Source organism: Amblyraja radiata, chromosome 19 (genome assembly GCF_010909765.2).
Source record: "Amblyraja radiata isolate CabotCenter1 chromosome 19, sAmbRad1.1.pri, whole genome shotgun sequence".
Classification (NCBI taxonomy): domain Eukaryota; kingdom Metazoa; phylum Chordata; class Chondrichthyes; order Rajiformes; family Rajidae; genus Amblyraja; species Amblyraja radiata.
Window position 1 is genome coordinate 38,743,100 of NC_045974.1, and position 22,010 is coordinate 38,765,109.

The window sequence follows — 22,010 nt, forward strand, 5'->3', positions numbered from 1 at the left end:
CGATTATCTTTCATCTGAAACATGATATGAAACTACAACTATGTTTCTCTCTCCACAGATGCTGATTGACCTGTAGACTATTTCTAGCATTTTGTTTTGTTCATTGTGATATCTGCATTACTAAGGTGAAAGGGTGTAAAATTATGTTCAGTCACTTTTGGGGAATTAGTTTATAGCTGTGTCAGTAATACATACAAGAACCTTGGACTAACAAGGTAAATGGTGATAGTTAGAGATATTGAGTCTACTTGATGACACGAGCGTAGATGCTGCAATCTTGAGAAAAATACAAACTGCTGGAAGAATTCAGCATGAAAGGTAGCATCTGTGGAGGGAAATGGACAAAACGAGTCCTGAAACGTAAATTGTCCCATTTCCTCCACAAGTGCTGCCTGACCCGCTGAGTTCCTCCAGCACTTTGTTGTCAACTCGGTTGGGTAGCCAGTAGGTTTTGATGAAGTGTTTTGGAGGAAGAGGGAAAAGTGCCCAAACACAAACAATTAACATTGCAATGATATTCCTTCTCTCCAGAGATGCTGCCTGTCCCGCTGAATTACTCCAGCATTTTGTGTCTACCAACATGCTGATGATTATACGGTGCTGGGCACAGAGAGAGAAAAGGGACACTAGGCAATATCTTCCAATTTTCTCATGGAAGAGAGCTGGATTAATGCAGTTGACAAATGTAATCTGGGTACCTACTAAATCACATCATCTAGAAAATAACTGTAAGATTGCCTGAAGAAGGGCATTCAAAGTTATAGTCCAGTGAATAATGCAAGCTCAGTTAGGCAAGTGAGAAATGTAGAATCTGTGTGAGATGATGAACATAACTCAATTCCGGCTCTTGCCTCTGCCACATGTTACTGTGCTTGAGGGTGGTAGCTTTGTTCCGTCTTGCACTTTATTGAAAATTGCTTATTCTGGATTGTATCTCCTCCTTTTATGACTTTAAAAGCTGTTTCTAATGTTCGTCATCTGCTGGAAGAAGTGAATGGCTAGTCCAAAATTGTAAACCTTTTCAGCAATTGATGTTTATTGTGGATGTTGTTATATGTATAAACAGAATGTCATTGGCAACGGTGCATACGTTCTCAGGCTAACAATTCATGAAGCTCAAGATGTTTACAGGTTTGTGTGTTTTTTTTCCTCCCCCTAGTTCAAGTGTTGCGGAGTGCTATACTTTACAGATTGGTTAGAAATGGCAGGAATGGAGTGGCCTCCAGAATCTTGCTGCATTAGAGAATTTCCAGGATGCTCGAAGCAAGCCTATTATGGGGACCATGTTGACATCTATCAAGAGGTAGGAAGGCTCTTCCTTCGAATATATTCAGTCAAATGAAAGTTGATGTGGGTCAGAAATGAGTACACATTGTATTTGTAGTGATACGCATTTGTAATAGTCAGCTTATTGTGATTGCACCGAATGCAGCTTTGAACAAGTTATAGGTACAATAAAAGGCAGTAGAGTTGCTGCCTTACAGCGCCGGAGACCAGGGTTTGATCTCGACTATGGGTGCTGTCTGTACGGAGTTTGTACGTTCTCCCCGTTTTCTCTGAGATCATCGGTTTCCTCCCACACTCCAAAGATGTGCAGGTTTGTAAGTAAATTGGCTTGGTAAATGAAAAAAATGTCCTTAGTGTGTGTAGGATAGTGTTAATATGCAGGGATTGCTGGTCTGCATGGACCCGGGGGGCCGGAGGGCCAGTTTCCATGCTGTATCTCTAAACTAAACTAAATTAGATCTGTAGAAATAATAGCAAATAACTAATAAGGGCACAAAATATTTGGTGCATATTTGGTCATTTCAACCAATTGCCAGTTTTAGTGAGATTAAAAGTGGAAAGGAGAAAGTGAAGGAGCTAAATACACAAAGGCTGACACGTGCGTCTGAGCCTTCAGGCAGAGCACACATTACCTGTCCCAGTTGATGGCCACTGAGATGCTAGCACAGCACGAGATGATGGGGGCAATGGCCTGTTTACCACATGGTGACGTCCCAGTAGGCCCTGAGGGTGGAAGAAGCAGAATTCAGGCCACAACTGATTGACATGATCATTAGCTGTGCCAGACATGAGTTTCAATGTATCTCCATGTGCACTAGCACAAGATGATAAGACCCTGTATTTGGATGTTGGCCAGAGAAATCTTTATGAAGTAAGTTACTTTGATTGCTAGATTGTTTACTTTTGTCCTTGAATGTGTTGAAGGCGAGCATTTGCTGCCCATTCCTGATTGCTGTTTGGAGGGCGGTGATGGTGAGCTTCCTTCCGCAGCTCCAGACCACAGTGGTGCAGCTGGAAGAACTGCTGCCTTATAACGCCAGAGACTCTGGTTCAATCCTGACCTCGTGTGGAGTTTGCACGTTCTCCCTGTGACGGCGTGGTTTCCTCCGGGTGCTCCGGTTTCCTCTTAAATCCCAAAGTCGTACAAATTTGTGTTAATTGGCCTCTACATTGCTCCGAATGAGCTACACAATGGGAGCAACAACGTAACTGGCAGGTCTCTGGCTACTGCCACCGACAGAATGTGTTTGGTCACCGTGGGGATCCCTCCCCTCTCACCTACTGCTGCTTCTCATAGTCAGCAGTGACCTTGTCCATTTCCCCCCTCCCCAATCCCCCAACCACTGCCACTGCCTCCTCCCCTGGTGCCGCTGACATTCTCCACATTGGAAGTGACAGCGGGTGAGAGGGGAGAGAGCCCCACAGTGACCGAGCGTGTCCTGTTAGTGATTGCGGCCTGAAGAAAGCACATCCTGCTGGGGGCTACGATGTGAGCTGCAACAGTAGCTGCATGAACCAGTGATGAAGGGCTTGATGCTGCACACCAGTAGCATCGGCACCTAGTCTATATGTGAAATGACACAAAGTGTTGGAGTAATTCAGCCAACTGAATCTGTCTGAGGAAGGGTCCCGATGTCACCTATCCATGCTCTCAAGAGATCCTGACCCACTGAATTACTCCAGCACTTTGTGTCCTCTTGTTTATTAACCACTCCCTCCGCTACAGTCCGTTTACAAAATCCTTGTTGTAATGCACCATAGCAGAGGGACCGCCATACCTTATTGCCCATTGTACGCTACAACCGAATAAGGCACTATCATTGTATGTGTTTGAAACAAAGAACTGCAGATGATGGTCAAACACTTCCAGTTTATGTGTGGCCTCACTCTGGCAATGGAGAGGCCCAGGACCGAAAGGTCAGCGTGGGAATCGGAAGGGGAGCTAAAATAGTTGGCAAATGGGAGATCCACGAGGCCAGACCATGCACTAGTCTACGCTGGGTCTTGTCAATGTAAAGGAGGCCATACAGGGAGCAGTAGATGAGAGGGCGGTCACAGTGGCGCAGCGGAAGAGTTGCTGCCTTACAGCGAATGCAACGCCGGAGACCCGGGTTCGATCCCGACTACGGGTGCTGTCTGTAAGGAGTTTGTACGTTCTCCCAGTGACCTGCGTGGGTTTTCTCTGAGATCTTCGGTTTCCTCCCACACTCTAAAGATGTACAGGTTTGTAGGTTAATTGGCTTGGTAAATGTAAAAATTGGGTGACGGATAGTGTTAATGCGCGGGAATCGCTGGTCGGCGCGGACCCGGTGAGCCAAAGGGCCTGTTTCCGCAATATATCTCTAAACTAAAATTAGAGGAGATGCGTGTGAACCTCTGTCTCACCTGGAAAGACTTCCAGGGTCGCCCGATGGATGTGGGAGAGGAGCATAGGGATAGGTCTTGCATCTCATGCAGCTGCACAGGGAAGTACCCTGCGAGGAGATGGGTTTATAGTATATTTCTGGTTGGAATGGCCAATGATGACCATGTCAACTAACACATAGCAGCATCCCCGCTGACCTTTATCTTCTTTGGAAGATGGCAGCATAAAAGCCAAGGAGTGAGGTTGCTGGTTCATTGTGGAGGTAGTTCGCTGGTAGTGGAGATGGTGAATGGGTGCTAGATGGGGTGCTAGTCAGGCAGCTCCTTTGCTGGGAATAGTATTGAGCTGTTTATGTTGTTATTGAGCGTCTCATGTTGGATTCACACAAAAATGATAGGCCGACCTACTACCCTAAAGAATGTTAATAAACATGTTGTGGTTTCAACAATAATCCTACAATTTCATAGGTGTCGCTACTGAGATTAGCTTTTTAAATTTGGATATTTATTTAATTACACAAATTTAATTTCCCCAAGGAACACAGTGGCATTTTCTGGATCAATACGGGTCAGTTAACTTGCATTGCATTAATGTGCTTGTAGAACTTCAAGTAAGAATTTTATTGTTCCCGTCCCAGTACATATGACAATTAAACACTCGTGACACTCCCTTGACATTTGGTTTAGTGTAGAGATGCAGCGTGGAAACGGGACCACCGTCCACCGTCCACGCTGACCAGCGATCCCCGTACACACGCACGTTCCACCACACTAGAACCAATTTACAATTTTTACAGAAACCAATTAACCTGCAGACGGTTGCATGCCTATTGAGTGTGGGAGGGAACCGGAGCATCCGGAGAAAACCCACGCAGGTCAAGGGAAGAATGTACAAACAGTAAGGATCGAATCTGGGTCTCTGGCTCTGTAAGGCAGCAACCCTATTGCTGCCTTACCATGTCACTGACCTAATTTACCCAACCTAATCTGGCACACAGACTGAATGCAGACTACATCAGTGGTGATTGAAATGACTTCTGATATCAACTGATATATACATGGCACTTCTAAACATCCTGACAGGGCATTGCTGTTTTCATTTAATCTGTTGGATTCCTGGTGGAGTCCATTGGTGGATCAGCAGAGGTAAACAACTTTCTGCAATTCCCCAGCAGTTGTGAGAATAAGTGTCGACATTAAATGTGACTTTATTCATTTCCAATGAAGGAGATGGGCAATTTTCAGGTAATAGTTAATTAATTGTTATGTTAAAAGTATGAAATTAACTTCAATTTATTGTGATTTAATATTTTTTTATCTTTAAGTGTTAAAATCTTATTTTTTGTTACTTTTATATGAGAGAGTAAGCCTTTGGGAATGTGAAAACTGGCTGTGTAATAATTTCAAGATCTGGGATCTAATGTTTATTTAGAGTGAGAGATGCAGGCACATCAGCCCACCGAGTCATCGCCGACCATCAATTACCTGTTCCCACTAGTTCCTTGTTATCCCATTTTCACGCCCACTTTCTACGAACAAGGGGCGATTTACAGAGGCCAATTGACTTACAAATCCGCGCATCTTTGGGATGTGGGAGGAAACGAGCACTCGGATGAAACTCATGTGGTCACAGGAACAGCGTGCAAACTCCACATAGACAACACCTAAGGTCTGGATCGAACCTAGGCTATGAACTCATTCTGTGAGGCAGGAGTTCATAGATTCTAGGAGCAGAATAAGGCCAATTGGCCCATCAGGTCTACTCGGCCATTCCATCATGGGCGATCTATCTTTCCATCTTAACCCCATTCTCCTGCCTTAGCCCCATAACCCCAGACACTCTTACTGATCAAAACTCTGTCAATCTCCACCTTAAAACTATCCCATTGACTTGGCCTCCACAGCCGTCTGCGGCAATGAATTCCACAGATTCACCACCCTCTGACTAAAGAGATCTACCAGCTGTACCACTGTGCCACCCAGATGGTGGGAAGGATCTTGCAAGGCCCCACTGATCAGGAACCGGTTTCAGGCAGGCAATGGACCAGCGAGGATAGATCAGAGTGAAAGTGGCCCAGATGTGGCTCCTGTGCTGCCATTTTTGTGGAAAGGTTAGCTGTAATTTCTGCGAAATTTTCTTTTTGGGTTAGGCCACTTGATGCCCACATATTTGTTTTCCCCAGTATAAAATCTAGATATCTCTCACTGCTTTTCATCCCATTCTGGTGTCTAATTTTCACTGCTGGTGATCAGTGGTCAAATATTGATACCAATGTCACATCATTTATGCCAAAACAAACTTGGTTACTGGTAATTAATTGTTTAAAGTATTTAATTTTACTGTGATTAAGTTATTTCATATTTTCAAATTGTAAAGTCTTATAGTAAGTCTTCCTTAAAGTCTGAAGAGGGATCCTGACTCAACCTCATCTGTCCATTCCCCAAATGCTGCCTAACCGGCTGAGTTCCACCAGCTGAAGAATAGCCCTGACCTGAAACATCACCTATCCATACTCTCCACAGATGTTGCCTGACCTGCTGAGTTATGCCAGCACATTGTGTCTCTATTTGTAAACCAGCTTCTGCTTATTTGTAAACCAGCATCGTGTCTCTTCCAGCACTTTGTTTTGCTTAGTTACTGAATAACATGGGGCAAGAATCACAATTATTTTTCCTTTGCTTATTCTTAGTTGTGACAACTACCTCCTCTGGCAGCTTGTTCCATACACCCACCGCACTTTCTGTGAAAATGTTACCCCTCAGATTTCTATTAAATCTTTTCCCCTTCACCTTAAACCTATGTCCTCTGGTCCTCGATTCACCTACTCTGGACGAGAGACTCTGTGTGTCTATCTGATCTATTCCTCTCATGATTTTATACATCTCAATAAGATCACCCCTTATCCTCCTGTGCTCCAAGAGATAGAGTCCCAGCCTACTTAACCTCTCCCTACAACTCAGACCCTCTAGTCCTGGCAACATCATCGTAAATCTTCTCTGTACCCTTTCCAGCTTGATACCAATAAATGTTTTTGTTATCACTATAATTTTGAACTAGCATGGGACCACGAATGTTTTCGTTGCCCTGCACTTTCACCGTTATCAGTTGCAGCAGCTTACATTGACGGCAAACTTTTTTTCGAGAGTAGAAGGACAACTCTCCTAATATTTTCTTAAAAAATAATCAATTATCTTGTATGCAACCACAGACTAAAGGGCCTGTCCCACTTACGCGACCTTGGCTCGCAAATGATGCGACCTCGTGGTCGCTTGAGGCGTACAGGCACTGTATGGCTGCGCGGGGCGGTCCCACTTAGAAGCGCGGAGGGGTATGGAATTGTACGGGGCTGGTCCCGACATTGCATGGGGCTCCGAAATTCTTGCAGTGACCGAAATCTTTGCGCACCAACGGCATGTCGGCCCGCGTACGCACGCAGGCACTTTGCGGTCATTCGCAGCGTCTTGACGTCGTTCGCAGCGTCTTGACGGCGTATGCAGCGTTTTGACGCCGTACGCCTAGCGCGTGGCGTTGCGTGATGACATCACCGCCCGACGCCGTGCGACGCCCAAATTCAGTCGGCCCGCCTCCTGCCCAGCTGATTTGTAAGCATGACGTAAATAACGTCACGCGTGAACTCTGCTTCCGCTTATTTGCGCCAAACGCACGCAATCGCATGCAAGTGGGACAGGCCCTTAAAGTGTGTGAGCAAATCTTTCCTTTCAGTTTCAGTGTCAGTGTTAATCTTGTGGAATAAATCATGAGTCCATTGTTAAACATACCCATCCGACTGAAATAAATGAAATGCATTGTGTGGGTGTTCACTGCACGTTGCCAGAGGGCCCTTTCAGGCAAACATTTACTCCTTCCTTCCAATAACAAGCTTGTTGAAAATATTTAATGCTCTTCTGCTTTCATTCTTCAGTCTCTGCACTTCAACAATTTCCTCATATTCATTAACAAGCTTAGGAGTTTCTAGTCACCAGTTTCCAATTTGACTTGCAGCTTGGCTGTAGTCCTGCAATATGAAAATATTACCAATCAGTATCAATAGACGAAGCAATGAGTGCTGGAACCTGCCTTAAGTCAGATAGCAGCATTATCATGTACGGGGTATATTTTAATGAAGCTTCTTGTGAACTGGAAAATAGTAAATCATCCAGAACACATCAACAAATAAATGCTGTTTGCCAAAAGAGGTCTCTGAGGCATTTGACAACTGACATAGAAGTGTTTTGTGCCAGGAAATAATAAACTGAACTTTCCATTTCCTTTTTCTTTTTCTCATCTTGGTTAGTGTTCAGATTATACGTGCAAGATGCCCCACTGTAGCCATATAAGTACACAGCGGCAAATCGGAATTCACATATTTGTGGTTTTTCTTTTCAAATGACGCACTAAATCTAATCCGGGACTATATTTGTTTTGGGATGGGGCAGTGAAAGAGATTTTCGAAGACATTTCTACTAAATTATAAAAACAATTCGAATATCTTTTTATGGTACATGTTAATAATGTGTATTTTATTAAGTCATTATAGCTATTCAACTATTGCATTTCTGAAGCAATAACTTAGACATATGAAGTTGAAAGTAAATTCTAAATTTAAAAAATGTAAAGCTTTCATTACAAATATTCATAATTCAATTGACTATCTAAATGTAGAATATGCAGCAGATCTTGACATTTTTATTTGTATTACCATTTGAACATCGAGAATATTACTATCATTCTCCCTGAATGTTATTTCCCCCCAGAGACTAATGTTGAAAAATCCTGATCAATATATGGTCTATTTAGATGCCTACAGTAGTTTATCTGTACATTACTACATTGACTTTAGTAAGTCATAGCTCTAATGATCTTTATTGTCCTACTTATACATAACTTCCTGAGCACTCGTGAAACTCAGCTTCCCAGCACTAGTTTTATGGTTCTAACAGGGGTTTCTTTGCTTCCGATTTGTTGCAAAAATTAGCATCTTAATTTGTGCTTTCATAATATTAGGCCACACTGTAATCGTACATGCCAGTAGCAAGCAGAGTAGGAAGAATGGGACAGAGAGTCATAATGGTGCAGTGTGGAAACAGGCCCTTCAGCCCAACTTGCTCACACCGGCCAACATGCCCCAGCTATACTAGTCCCACCTGCGTGTGTTTGACCCATATCCCTCCAAACCTGTCCTATCCATGTACATGTCTAACTGTTTGGGATAGTCTAAACGTTGGGATAGTCCCTGGTTCAACTACCTCCTCTGGCAGCTTGTTCCATACACCCACCGCCCTTTGTGTGAAAATGTTACCCCTCAGATTCCTATTAAATATTTTCCCCATCACCTTATACCTATGTCCTCTGGTCCTCACCAACTCTTTACAAAAGACTCTGTGCATCTACCTGATCTAGTCCTCTCATGATTTTATATTCCTCTATAAGATCCCCCTCATCCTCCTGCGCTCCAAGTAATAGTGTCCTAGCCTACTCAACCTCTCCCTGTAGCTCAGACGCTCTAGTCTTGGCAACATCCTCATACATCTTCTCTTTACCCTTTCCAGCTTGACGACATCTTTCCTATAACACAATATTCTAAATGCGGCCTCACCTCCGTCTTATACAACTGCAACATGACCTCCGAACTTCTATACTCAATACTCTGATGAAGGCCAATGTGCCAAAAGCCTTTTTGACCACCCTATCTACCAGCGAGTCCACCTTCAAGGAACCATGCACCTGTACTCCTAGTGTTGCTATTTAAAGGGACTGTTAATTCCTGGCAGTTACTTTGGTGCAGCAGTAGAACATGTGTGCTCTCGCTGTGACCTTTATTCTGATGGGGTGAACGCTGCCTTCTGATGCTGGAGTCTTTCAGTGATTCTGTGACAATGAAATTCCTCTGGAATGAATTCCATTACAGCTTCCAAGCATAGAAACATAGAAAATAGGTTCAGGAGGAGGCCATTCGCCCTTCGAGACAGCACAGCCATTCATTGTGATCATGGCTGATCATCCACAATCAGTACCCCGTGCCTGCATTCTCCCATACCTCTTGATTCTGCTAGCCCCAAGAGCTCTATCTAACTCTTTTAAATTCATCCAGTGAATCGGCCTCCACTGCCTTCTGTAGCAGAAAATTCCACAAATTCACAGCTCTCTGGGTGAAAAAGTTTTTCTCATCTCAGTTTTAAATGACCTCCCCTTTATTCTTAGGCTGTGGCCCCTGGTTCTAGACTCCAACATTGGGAAAATTTTTCTTACATTTAGCTTGACCAGTCCTTTTATAATTTTATATGTTTCTATAGATTCCCTTTCATCCTTCTAAATTCCAGTGAATACAAACCCAGTCTTTCCAATCTTTCCTCATATGGCAGTCCCGCAATCCCGGGAATGAACCTTGTGAACCTACGCTGCACTGCCTCAATAGCAAGGATGTCCTTCCTCAAATTAGGAGACAAAAACTGCACACAATACTCCAGATGGGGTCTCACCGGAGCCCTGTACAACTGCAGAAAGACCTCTTTACTCCTATACTCAAATCCTCTCGTTATGAAGGCTTACATGCCATTAGCTTTCTTCATTGCCTGCTGTACCTGCATGTTTATTTCACTGACTGGTGTACAAGGACACCCAGGTCTCGTTGCACTTCTCTTTTTCCTAATCTGACACAATTGAGATAATAATCTGCCTCCTTGTTCTTGCTGCCAAAGTGGATAACCTCACATTTATCTACATTATACTGCATTTGCCATGCATCTGCACACTCACTTAACCTGTCCAAGTCACCCTGCAACCTCCTAGCATCCTCTTCGCAGTTCACACCACCACCCAGCTTTGACATGTACAAATTTGCTTGTAATTCCATCATCAATATAATGTAAATAGTTGTGACCTCAGCACCGAGCCTTGCGGCACTCCACTCGCCGCTGCCCGCCATTCTGACAGGGACCAGTTTATTCCTACTCTTTGTTTCCTGTCTGCCAACCAATTCTCTATCCATGTCAATACGCCACACCCAATGCCATGTGCTCTAATTTTGCCGACTAATCTCCTGTATTACCTTATCAAAGGCTTTCTGAAAGTCCAAATACACTACATCCACTGGCTCTCCTTCATCCATTTTACTTGTCACATCCTCCAAAGATTCCAGAAGATTAGTCAAGCAGGATTTCCCCTTCATAAATCCATGCTGATGTGGACCAATGCTTTTACTGCTATCCAAATGCACTATTATTACTTCTTTAATAATTGTCCTCCCTACGTGATTGTTAACAGTAGAATGTAGATTGACAGTTAGCCAAACTCGATTCAATAATCAGACGCGAGTCAGAAAGTTAGCATCTCTGCTCTTAAGTTTAATAATTTTCCAGTGCTGTCATTCTTAATATTGAAAAACGAGTGAAACTATAAAGGAGAAGAAAGATACACAAATTACTCTCCTTTACAGAAATATACAAATCTTCTAAACAGTAGAACATATAGGGCAAATACATAATGAACAATCAAAGCAAATCCTATTCCTTGTATGTAAGGTGCTACAAAATGGCCGCCTGCTAACAATCTAAACATTCACAAATGCTATGAAGTTAATGAAATGGGTTAAACATCATCTGCCATAAATATTCTCTAATATAGCATTCCAAGCATACAGTGAACTATATAAACTTACAGCCATTGCTTTCTTAAGCGGAGCAAGCTAGGTTTGGGATGGATTGCTTTTGCTGCTGAACATGACAGAAAAAACAAAGACAGGAGACTACTCCCTGCCTCCTACTTCCTGTGTGCAACTGACCTTTCGCAATAAAGGTCCAATAGATGGTGCTATTGCGCATAAGTTCCAGCAGAGGACGGAATAATTGACTGGCATCTTCCCCACCTCCGATGTCAGGCTAACTGGTCTTATTACTCCTTTTCTCTCTCGCTCCTTTCTTGAAAAGTGGGATAACAATAGCTACCCTCCAATCCCCAGGAACTAACCTGAATCTACAGAACATTGGGAAATGATCACCAATGCATCCACAATTTCCAGAGGCACCTCCTTGAGTACCCTGGGATGCAGATCATCAGGCCCTGAGGATTTATCAGCCTTTAGACCCATCAGTCTACCCAATATTATTTCTCGCCAAATGTAAATTTCTTTCAGTTTCTCTGTCTCCTTAGATCCTCTTGTACATCTGGGAGACTGTTTGTGTCTTCCTTAGTGAAGATAGAACCAAAGTACCTGTTCAACTCTTCTGTCATTTCCATGTTCCCCATAATAATTTCACCTGTTTCTGCCTTCAAGGGACCCATATTTGGCTTTACTAATCTTTTACTCTTAACATACCTAAAGAAGCTTTTACTATTTCGTTATATTCTTGGTGAGCTTACCCTCGTACTTCATCTTTTCACCCCGTATTGCCCCTTTTGTTACCTTCTGATGTCCTTTGAAAGTTTCCCATCTTTATTCCATCTAGGCTGTGGGCCGAGCATCAAAAATGTGTCTAGAAATCAGTTTTCGTGACCCAAGTCACCAAACTACATGACATTTTCCACAGATATAGATGAAATATAATTGAGAAGGATGTCATAACTCGTCATTGCCGAAAGTTGCACATTAATTAATTAAACTAATTAGAAAATGAGATCGGGAAAGTAAGTGCCATCTAGTGGCCAATGCCCATATTACACGATGGGCAGCCTATTTCCGTATCGCAGTCCATTTAAACTATATGTCATTATACCTATATATATTCCAGATAGTAATATAGGTATAATAATATTATATTATATATTATTATACCTATATATATTCCAGATATCAATATAGGTATAATAATATAATATATTATATTATATAATATATTATTATAACTATATCTATTCCAGATAGTAATATAGGTATAATAATATAATAATACAATAATATAATATATTATTATACATATATATATTCCAGATAGATATATTCCTCCATTTTCCTGAAAACGGCTGCTACGGACGGCACTATGTACACCCCCACCCCCCCCCCTCCCCCCGCCCGCGGAGAAGATCCGCGGCTCCGCGTTCGCGAATCGGCTGCTTTTTAATTGAGACCGCGGCTTCACTATGTTAAATACATAGGCCCCGCGATCGGAGCACCTTTTCCCGGTAAGTTATCGCAGGCAGCTCCGAGATTAGATGATTAAGACTTATTACTCTACAACAAGATGGCATTAGTGAAAATGTTTAATTTACCTTGTTATTAATACATATAGTTTAGGCCCTCAACTTCATGAATGAATGAGTGAGTGAGTGAGGTGAGTGAGTGAGTGAGTGAATGAATGAGTGAATGAGTGAATGTACAGCCTCCAAATCTCATTTTTTCACATCATAAAGGGCGCAATTAAATTAATTAAAATCCATACAGATTAATTTTCATAAATTCAGACTTTAGATCTTACCTTTCAGTTTGAGGTGATTCACAAAGTTTCACAACTTTGTGTTGCAGGGACTTTGCTTTCAAGACTTTCTTCCACTTCTATCCACTTAGCTGTACATTTTTCAGACTTCTTATTGCTTTTCTCACTAAATTCAATTACTCTGCTGCAAGTTTCCACGACAAAGAACCTTCATCGGAATCTCCAGTAAAACAGGCATCAGTGAAGCCCTCTCAGCTATGATGTGTGCTAGTCTGAAACAAAGCGCGTGATTGGCCAACTGGCAGACAACTCAATGTTAAACGTGCTTTGATTGGACTAAAAATACCTGAAATTGTTCCGTTTTTTCTCTAATTTAATATAAATGTGCAAGTCTTGTTTATGACGAGTTTCAGGGGTGATTTATATAATTTTTTTACACAATATGTGAAAATTTCATGTAGTTCTGTGACCTGGGTCACGAAACACTGGAATAAAGCTCCTCGGCCCACAGCCTAATCCCTAACTTCACTTGTCAGCCACAGTTGCTCTTACTCCCCTTAGAATACTTCTTCCTCTTTGGAATGAAATGATCCTGCATCTTCTGGTTTATGCCCAGAAATTCCTGCCATTGTTGTTCCACCGTCATTCCTGCTAGGATCCTTTTCCAGTCGACCTTGGCCAGCTCCCCTCTCATGCCTTCATAGTCCCCTTTGTTCAACTGCAACACTGACACTTCTGATTTAACCTTCTCCCTCTCAAACTGCAGATTAAAACTTGTCATATTATGGTCACTACCTCCTAGCGGTTCCGTTACCTTGAGTTCCTTTATTAAATCTGGTTAATTAGACAGCACTAAATCTAGAATTGCCTTTTCTCTGGTAGGGTTCAATACAAGCTGCTCTAAGAATCCATCTTGGAAGCACTCTACAAACTCCCTTTCTTGGGGTCCAAAACCAACCTGATTTTCCCAGTCTACCTGCATACTGAAATCTCCCATAACCACAGTAGCATTACCTTAGTTACATGCCAATTTTAACTCCTGCTGCAACTTGCACCCTATATCCAGGCTACTGTTTGGGGGCCCGTAGATAACTCCCATTAGTGTCCTTACCTTTACAATTCCTCAATTCTATCCACAGCGACTCTACATCGTCACTCCCTATGTGACCCCTCACAAGGGATTGAATTTCATCCCTCACCAACAGAGCTACCCCACCTCCTCTGCCCACCTGCCTATAGGACGTATAATCCTGAATATTCAGTTCCCAGCCCCGATCCTACTGCAGCCATGTCTCTGTAATCCCCACAATGTCATATCTACCAATCTCTAACTGAGCCTCAAGCTCACCCACTTTACTTTTTATACTTTGTGCATTCATATATAATACTTTTAATCCATTCCTCACCTCACCTTTCACATTGATTCCTGTTTCACTCGGCCATACTCTCCTATCCCTCCGTTAATTTTCTGCCCCGTTAATTCTGGTGTCTTTCTCAACTTTTCCTATACTCCATTTCCCTTTAACTCCATCCTTGTATTTCCAATTTGTTAATTTGTTACCCTGCCCCCCCCCCCCCCCCCCAACTATTTAGCTTAAACCCACCCATGTAGCAGTGGCAAACCTGCCTGCAGAATGCTGCCCCCCCCCCCCTGTTCAGGTGCAGCCCTTCCCATTTGTACAATTCACCCTTACCCCAAAACAGATCCCAGTGGTCTAAGCGTGAAGCATGGTGCAGGTTACTTTTAATCAACTCTGCTAAACTGGTTGATACTAGCTGCTTATGGAAATGGATCCCTTGGTGATGTGTAGTAAGGGTAGGATGGTCATTGAGGTCACACTGACAGCCATCTGATACTTCCTCTTAGGTTTAACAACAGTGATGGTAATAGAGCAGGCAAATGTTGGTCGGCACTGATGAAGTCACTGCCTGTTTAATAATTGCCATGGCTCACTGGTCTACTCATCCCACTGGAACAATACCTCAATAACCCCCAGCACTCCCCTGCAACCAAAGGCTGTGCAACACTTGTTCTCGCACCACCTCCCACACCATCACTCATGGACTGAAACAACCCTTCCAGGTGGGGTTTAGATTCGCAAGCACCTCCTCCAACCTTGTAATACATGACTGTATTAGTTGCTCCTGATGTGGCCGCCTCGACAGCAATGAGACCAGGTTCGGACAAGACCATGAATTTGCAGAGCATCTGCACTCTGTCCACAGTGGGCATCCCGAGCTCCCAGTTGCACGCCAACTCATCTCCTCTTCACCCACCTACGTTAACCTCCTGTCTTTTCCACTCTCCTTCCCGTCTGGTCCTTACATTTTTGTCCCCTTTCCCATACCCACCTCGAGCTCTCCCTTCATGTATCTTTGACCCCCTTCCCTCCTGGTTCCATCCAACTACTGCCCACACCATTCACCCACCTGATGCCCTCTCCCATCTAGTTCCATCTTCCCTTTGCCTCCTACTAATCACCCTTCAGTTTCTGTCTCTGCCTCCATCATCCTAACTGGCCCCACCTGCCCTTTGTAATGTCCGCTTCCCCTTATTGCCCACCCACCTCTGCCTTACAATCCTGCCCCACCTCCTCCCTGCTCCATCTGTCTGTCATCCTTAACGACCTCCTCAATCCTGCTATCACCCACTGCCCGTCCTCTTTATACCGGCCATCTTCCCTCTCCACTCTCGGCCTAGTCCTGGGATTTGACCAAAATGGCAGCGTTCCTTTCACCCCCGTCCATGGATGCTTGACCTACTGATTTCCTTCTGTAGTTTGTTTTTGTTTTGTGCCAGATTCCAGCATCTGCTGCCTCTTGTGTCTCTTTTAGCCTGCCTGATTTGTGCAGAAAAAATACTGCAATTGGGATTTAAAAAAATATGGCTGTTGGCAAGGGAAGCATGTGCCCATGGATCTCCCTTTATACATATGTATTTGTGAGCAGTGGTCTACGTGTTTACAGTGGCTAGATTTGGGCATGTTGGATATGGCCCTTTGTTGTGGACACTTGTGCATGGAGCTGCAGGTAGAAGTTTGACGTTTGTGCAATGGGTTCCACTAGTCCCCAATCATTTAGCAATAGATTTAATGCATAAAATTAACACCGTACCACTTAAAAATTGTGCCTTTGTATGATTGACTGTCCAGGCCAATGTGGCAGAATCGCGCTCATCAAAAGAAATTCAACTTTAGTTTGTGACGTTCAAAGAATTGTTTGACATGAACATTTCTGAGAGATTGATATGTCCTACAGAGGATTGCTTGTCAAATAGTGGATACATCAACTTTCAAACTGTCAAGCAAATAACTATACTCAGGATATTATGGAAGTGAACCCACTGGGAAATTGATTGAGCTGTCCAAAAGGCCATTTGAGAGACAAGGATGTCAGCACCCTGGAAAGCATTTCATCAAATGTCATTCTAAATGTCCTGCTTTACTTGTGTATTGGACATTTCTATTTTTGAATACATTTGTACAGTGAGGCAAATAGTCACCATAAATCAATGATGTAATTTGTTGGTGGGACTGGCCTTGCGTCTGAGTCCATTGAACATGATTTTGGTGCATATTAATAATCGCCTTGTTCTTGTGATTTAATGCAGATTTATTTCATAAGAAAAGTGCACATGTACTTTGTACGATATATTTCATAAGATAGTCTGTCATATCATATTGAGGTTGTCATGTGGGATGGATGAGAAGATATTCATCTAATCTCGGAGTCATTTCCGATATTATCTTGAGCAAAACCGTTCTGGAGGAACTCAGCGGGTCAGGCAGCATCCATGGAGGGAGTGGACAATGGACATTGATGTTTCGGGTTGGGGCCCTTCTTCGGATTGCTATGAGTGGGGGGATGGGAGAGAGAAAGCTGGAAAAGGGGTGGGGGCAGGGATATAGCCTGGCACGATAGGTGAATATAAGGGGTTTGATTGGCAGATGGGTGAAGTCAGTAACAAAGGCTCGAGGTGAAAAGGAGACAAAAGAGTGTCAAGGGCGAGGGGAAGTGAAATGTAAAGTTGGAGGGAAATATATGGGTAGAAAGAGATGGGGAGGGGAAAGGGGGGGGGGGGGACCAAAAGGGGATATAGGGCTTGGGGTGGGAGATATGTGGTTAAGATAATGTACATTCACTGAATGATAGGTAGATAAAAATGCTGGAGAAACTCAGCGGGTGCGGCAGCATCTATGGAGCGAAGGAAATAGGCAACGTTTCGGGCCGAAACCCTTCTTCAGACTGATTACCGAATTATATTTTAGAATAGAAGAAGCTAGGCTCCAGTAGGGTCTAAGATCTTGGTGGCAATTTGCATCTGCACTAATCTTTTAGTTTTGATCAAATTAAGATCAAAGTTACCATTAGTAAGGTTGTGAATTTCTTCAAATGTAAACATGTCTGTGGAAACTAGGCATAGGAATTTAATTTAAGTGGTCCTTGTGAATGAGGGGAATCTGCAAACTTTGCATTCCCAAGACAAGGCTTATAATTAAGAAGCTTGAATCAATTCATTCACTTCATACATTCACAATAAGGGGCATATCCAATGTGCGTGAATCTAGCCACCAGTTAATGGACATATTCACAACTGCTAATGAATAAAGTCGCAGCCCAGTGGCACAGCGGGTTGAGCTGCTGCCTCAAGCGGCAAGAGAGCAGGATTTGATTCTGATCTCGGGTGCTGTCTGTGTGGAGTTTGCACATTCTCCCTGTGACTACGTGGGCTTCCTCTGGGTTCCCCGGTTTCCTCCCATGTTCCAAAGATGAGCGTGGCTGTAAGTAATTTCCCTCTGTGAATTGCCCCCAATGTATAGGTAGTGAGGGCGAAACTGGGATAACAGAGCGAGTGTGGATGGGTGATTAATGGTCAGTGTGGACTTGGTGATGGTGGCATGTTTCCATGCTGTATGCTTCTATCAACCAATCAATACTTTCACTGTGCTTCAGAGAAAGAACGTTGCCAGTCTAACCAACACAGGTGGTCCCTGGGTTACAAATGTGTGAGTTATGGACACCTGTATATATGAACCAGGTCCCATATTATTAAATTCAAAAGTCCAAAGTACATCTGTTAATTGATATGAATGGCAGAAATATTTTCTTCTTTCTCACTCTACACTTTGTCATAGAATCATAGTGATGCAGCGTGTAAATAGGTCCTTCGGCCCAACTTGCCCACCACAAACCAACATGTCCCAGCTACACTAGTCCCATGTGCCCGCATTTGGTCCATATCCCTCAATACCCGTCCTATCCAGGCACCTGTTTAACTGTTTCTTAAACGTTGGGATAGTTCCTGCCTCAACTACCTCTTCTGGTAGCTTAGTTCCATACACCCACCACCCTTTGTGTGGAAAAAGTTACCCCTCAGATTCCTATTAAATCTTTTCCCCTTCACCTTAAACCTATGTCCTCTGGTCCTTGATTCACCTACTCTGGGCAAGAGACTCTGTGCATCTACCTGATCGATTCCTCTCATGAATACGTTTTGAGTGCTTTTGATGCTGTGCATTACAATAATGTGGTAGTATGGTGACCACAGCGATGGTATCTTTTCCAACTTATGGACAAAATAATCTTATGGACGTCTGTGAAAGGTAACCTGACGCAGTAGCATACGTGACTCCAGACCCATCTCTGTGCGTGACTGAACTGCCTTCGCATTTCACACGCAGTTAGAAATGAACAATGAATGCTAGTGTTACAAAGAATATCTGCACCTGCTCTACAAATAACAAGTAAAACCTTTTCATGAAATATCAGATTGACATCGAAGTTAGCTGACCCAATTACTGACATGTCATCATGAGAAATATTGAATGACATTAATACTTATTCAATTTACTTTTTTAAGAAAAGTTTGGAATATGCTGGATCACACTGACCTGTGTCGCACTCCTTAAAATGCTTCTCACACACAGTCTTTTCACACTAAAATGTTCTGTAAGTGTAAGCTTATAATGGCATTTGAGACAAAAAGAGGAACATAGGGGAAAGTTTATTTTTTCAGAAAAGAAATAAGGCTGTATTTTAAATCTCTATGAAGAATCTTCCGTCTCCGATGTCAAACACTGCTTTCAATTGTTCCCATGTTAGATTGGGGTAGTATTTTGATGATGCTGCCAGGCAATTGTGATCATTTAAAGGGTAGTGATATTAAATAGCAGACCTACCATTTTGTATTAACTTTAGGTAATAGTTTTTAACAGATGCAGCAATTTCTTCAAACAGTGCATTGAGCTGCCAGAAGGCAGAAACAGTCCAGCATCTTTTGCCAATTTGCAAATTATTGGGCATCTCAGAATAAATTGCTATACAATTTACACAATAATGTTTCTTTATATTAATCTTCATTCTTTTCAGCAGATTAATGCAGGGTTTTATTTCATGGCAATTCACCATAACATCTTTTTATTTTGTAGCAGGGCTGCGGACAGAAGATGTATAATTTTCTACGTGGCACAAAACAACTGCAAATGCTGAGGTTTCTTGGGATATCCATTGGAGTTGTGCAACTGCTGGCCATGATAATCACTGTCACATTCCTTTGGACGTTGTATTATGACAAAAAGGAGCCGCAGACTGGTCAAACGATAAGCCAAAAGAAGACGACTTCCCAGCACCTAGCCTGTCATTCAGCAGAATTACTGAAACATGTCCCGAGAGGCAACGAACTGAAGCAGACAGATACGGTGGCAAACAGCTTTTACACACAGTTTGAAATCGAGGAATTGTAGCTGGATTTGGTTCAATCAGTAGAATGCTGGATATATTTAACAACTCTTCCTACCTTTTGCACATAAGTAAAGCAATAAGAGACTGAGATAAATGATCTAGAAGTGAATGGAATGTAATTTCTTTTGATTGAGGCATTTTTATTCTGCTGCTATACGAGACCTGTACTCAAATGCCAGTGTCTTTTGGTGTCATTCACTCAATAAAGGCTTCTGACTTTATAAAGTTCCCAAGTTGATCTCCAAAGGCTTAGCGTTACTTGTTTAACTACACTGTATAAATACATCAAGTATACTATGCATCTGATGCCAAAAACATTCTAACCAATCTATAAGAACCATAATATAACATATTTTGGAGCTTTATAACGTTATAGAATACTCAGAATTAAGTGACTACTGTATTTTTTTGGGGGGGGGGGGGAAGATGCAGATTTTGTCAAAGTTTGTATTTCTGTGTTTACATTCTACATTAACAGATGCCAGTGCGAATGACTTGATAAATGTACAGCTTTGTTTTATGTCCTGCTTTGCACATACTGTAATTGCAGTTCTAATTCTCTTTTTTTTTTAAATTAACTCCTTTCTAATTCCAAGTCACAAAACTTCATCTTTCTCATGAAACCGTAGATGTTGGTGGGGCCTGATAAGACTTCTGTACTCAAAGCAATTACAAATTATTTCTTATAATTAATTAGTATTTAATATTTGTATTAGTTTTGCAAACCACATGTATCAACACTATATTAATTGCGGACTGTATTTCAAGAATACACAGACAAAATTGTTGCAAATAAATGTCTGAGGAGTTTGATCCTGATTTTGAGTGCTGTCCATGTGGAGTTTACATCACCACCCCCCCCCCCCCCCCATCCCCCCCCCCCCCCCCCCCTGCAGTGTGCTCCCACATGCCAAAGCTCTGCCATTTGCAATGTTAATTGACTACTTTAAATAGCTCCAAGGATACTCGAGTGGCAGGAGAATTGAGAAGGGCAATAGTCGCTGGGGATGCAAGTGGGAGCGGGAAACATATTTTAGTTGGATGTGCAGCAGTGGTGGCCGAGGGACATTTTTCCATGGACTATGACTGTGAACATTGCTCTGAGAACCTCTGCTTCAAAGTGAAACCTTCCAGTTTTATCATCTATGCTTCTTTCAGTTTCTGAATGCCTGATATTTTATAGAAAAGTTTAAAAACATTGAATTTAGCAAAAACCATCAATTCTATTTTAAGAAATAAAAGTTGAAAACATTTAACACATTTAATTAAAATCTTACATTTAAATTAGTTCTGTTTTACCTGATTGACTGCTTTGAAGAAGTCCAGGTAGAATGAAAATGCCAGAAGTGAACTTGGAGGGCAGTATTGTGTTTGGTTTGAAATTGTTTCTTGTCTTATGCACAAGTGTAGTGAGATACAGCTACTATGAAAATGTTGCTTGCAGAAGCATCACATTACAGAAGAGATTGAATAGATTGGGACTATTCCTTGCAGCGCAAGAGGATGTGGGGTGATCTTATAGACGTGCATAAAATCATGACCGGAATAGATCGGGTAGATGCACAGTTTCTTGCCCAGAGTAGGCGAATCGAGGACAAGAGGACATAGGTTTAATGTGAAGGAGAAAAGATTTAATAGGAATCTGAGGGGTAACTTTGTCCACACAATGGGTAGTGGGGTTATGGAACAGACTGCCAGGGGAGGTAGTTGAGGCAGGGACTAGCCCAACATTTAAGAAACCAATAGACAGGTAGGAAGACAGGTTTGGAGGGATACAAGCCAAACACAGGCAGGTGGGACTAGTGTAGCTGGGCCATGTGAGCAAGTTGGGCCGATGGGCCTGTTTCCATGCTGTATCACTCTGTGACTCTATGACACTCTGCACATAGACTCAACAACACACAGAAACATAACCTATGTGTAAATTGTACATAATCAAAATGCATGGAAGTGGGTGTAATGGGATACAGCTCTCACCTTTGTGCACTGATCTTTCAGGCTCAGAAGGACGTTGTTAAAGTAAAGCAAATAATTAAATTGGAAGGAGGAATAAAATCAAAGGAAAGTTGTAGAGGAAGAAGAATTGGGACATTGATAATCAAGAGATGTCAAAGCTCGGGCTTTAAAAGGTTTTCATGAAACTGTCAAACGAAGTACAAGGTGAAATGTACTTCTAGATACGAACAATTCTGATGTGCAATGAAATGTTGCTTCTGAAGCTAGTGTGACAGTGCAGGACCACGTGGTGA

The 22,010-nt window shown here is 42.5% G+C and overlaps 1 protein-coding gene across 7 annotated transcripts in view; it reads left to right on the forward strand.

Annotated features, from left to right (window-relative positions):
• tspan12 (tetraspanin 12) overlaps positions 1-19,997 on the forward strand; it is a 45,925-nt gene extending 25,928 nt beyond the window's left edge. For 5 of the 7 annotated variants that reach the window (XM_033038295.1, XM_033038296.1, XM_033038294.1 and 2 more), the window contains 2 exons: positions 1,160-1,303; positions 19,449-19,997. In XM_033038295.1, the coding sequence (XP_032894186.1) occupies positions 1,160-1,303; positions 19,449-19,763 (459 nt within the window). In that variant the 3' untranslated portion in view covers positions 19,764-19,997. The remainder of the gene's footprint in view (positions 1-1,159; positions 1,304-19,448) is intronic. The other 2 variants (XM_033038297.1, XM_033038300.1) reach the window with 2 other exon arrangements.
• Positions 19,998-22,010: the final 2,013 nt, after the last annotated feature.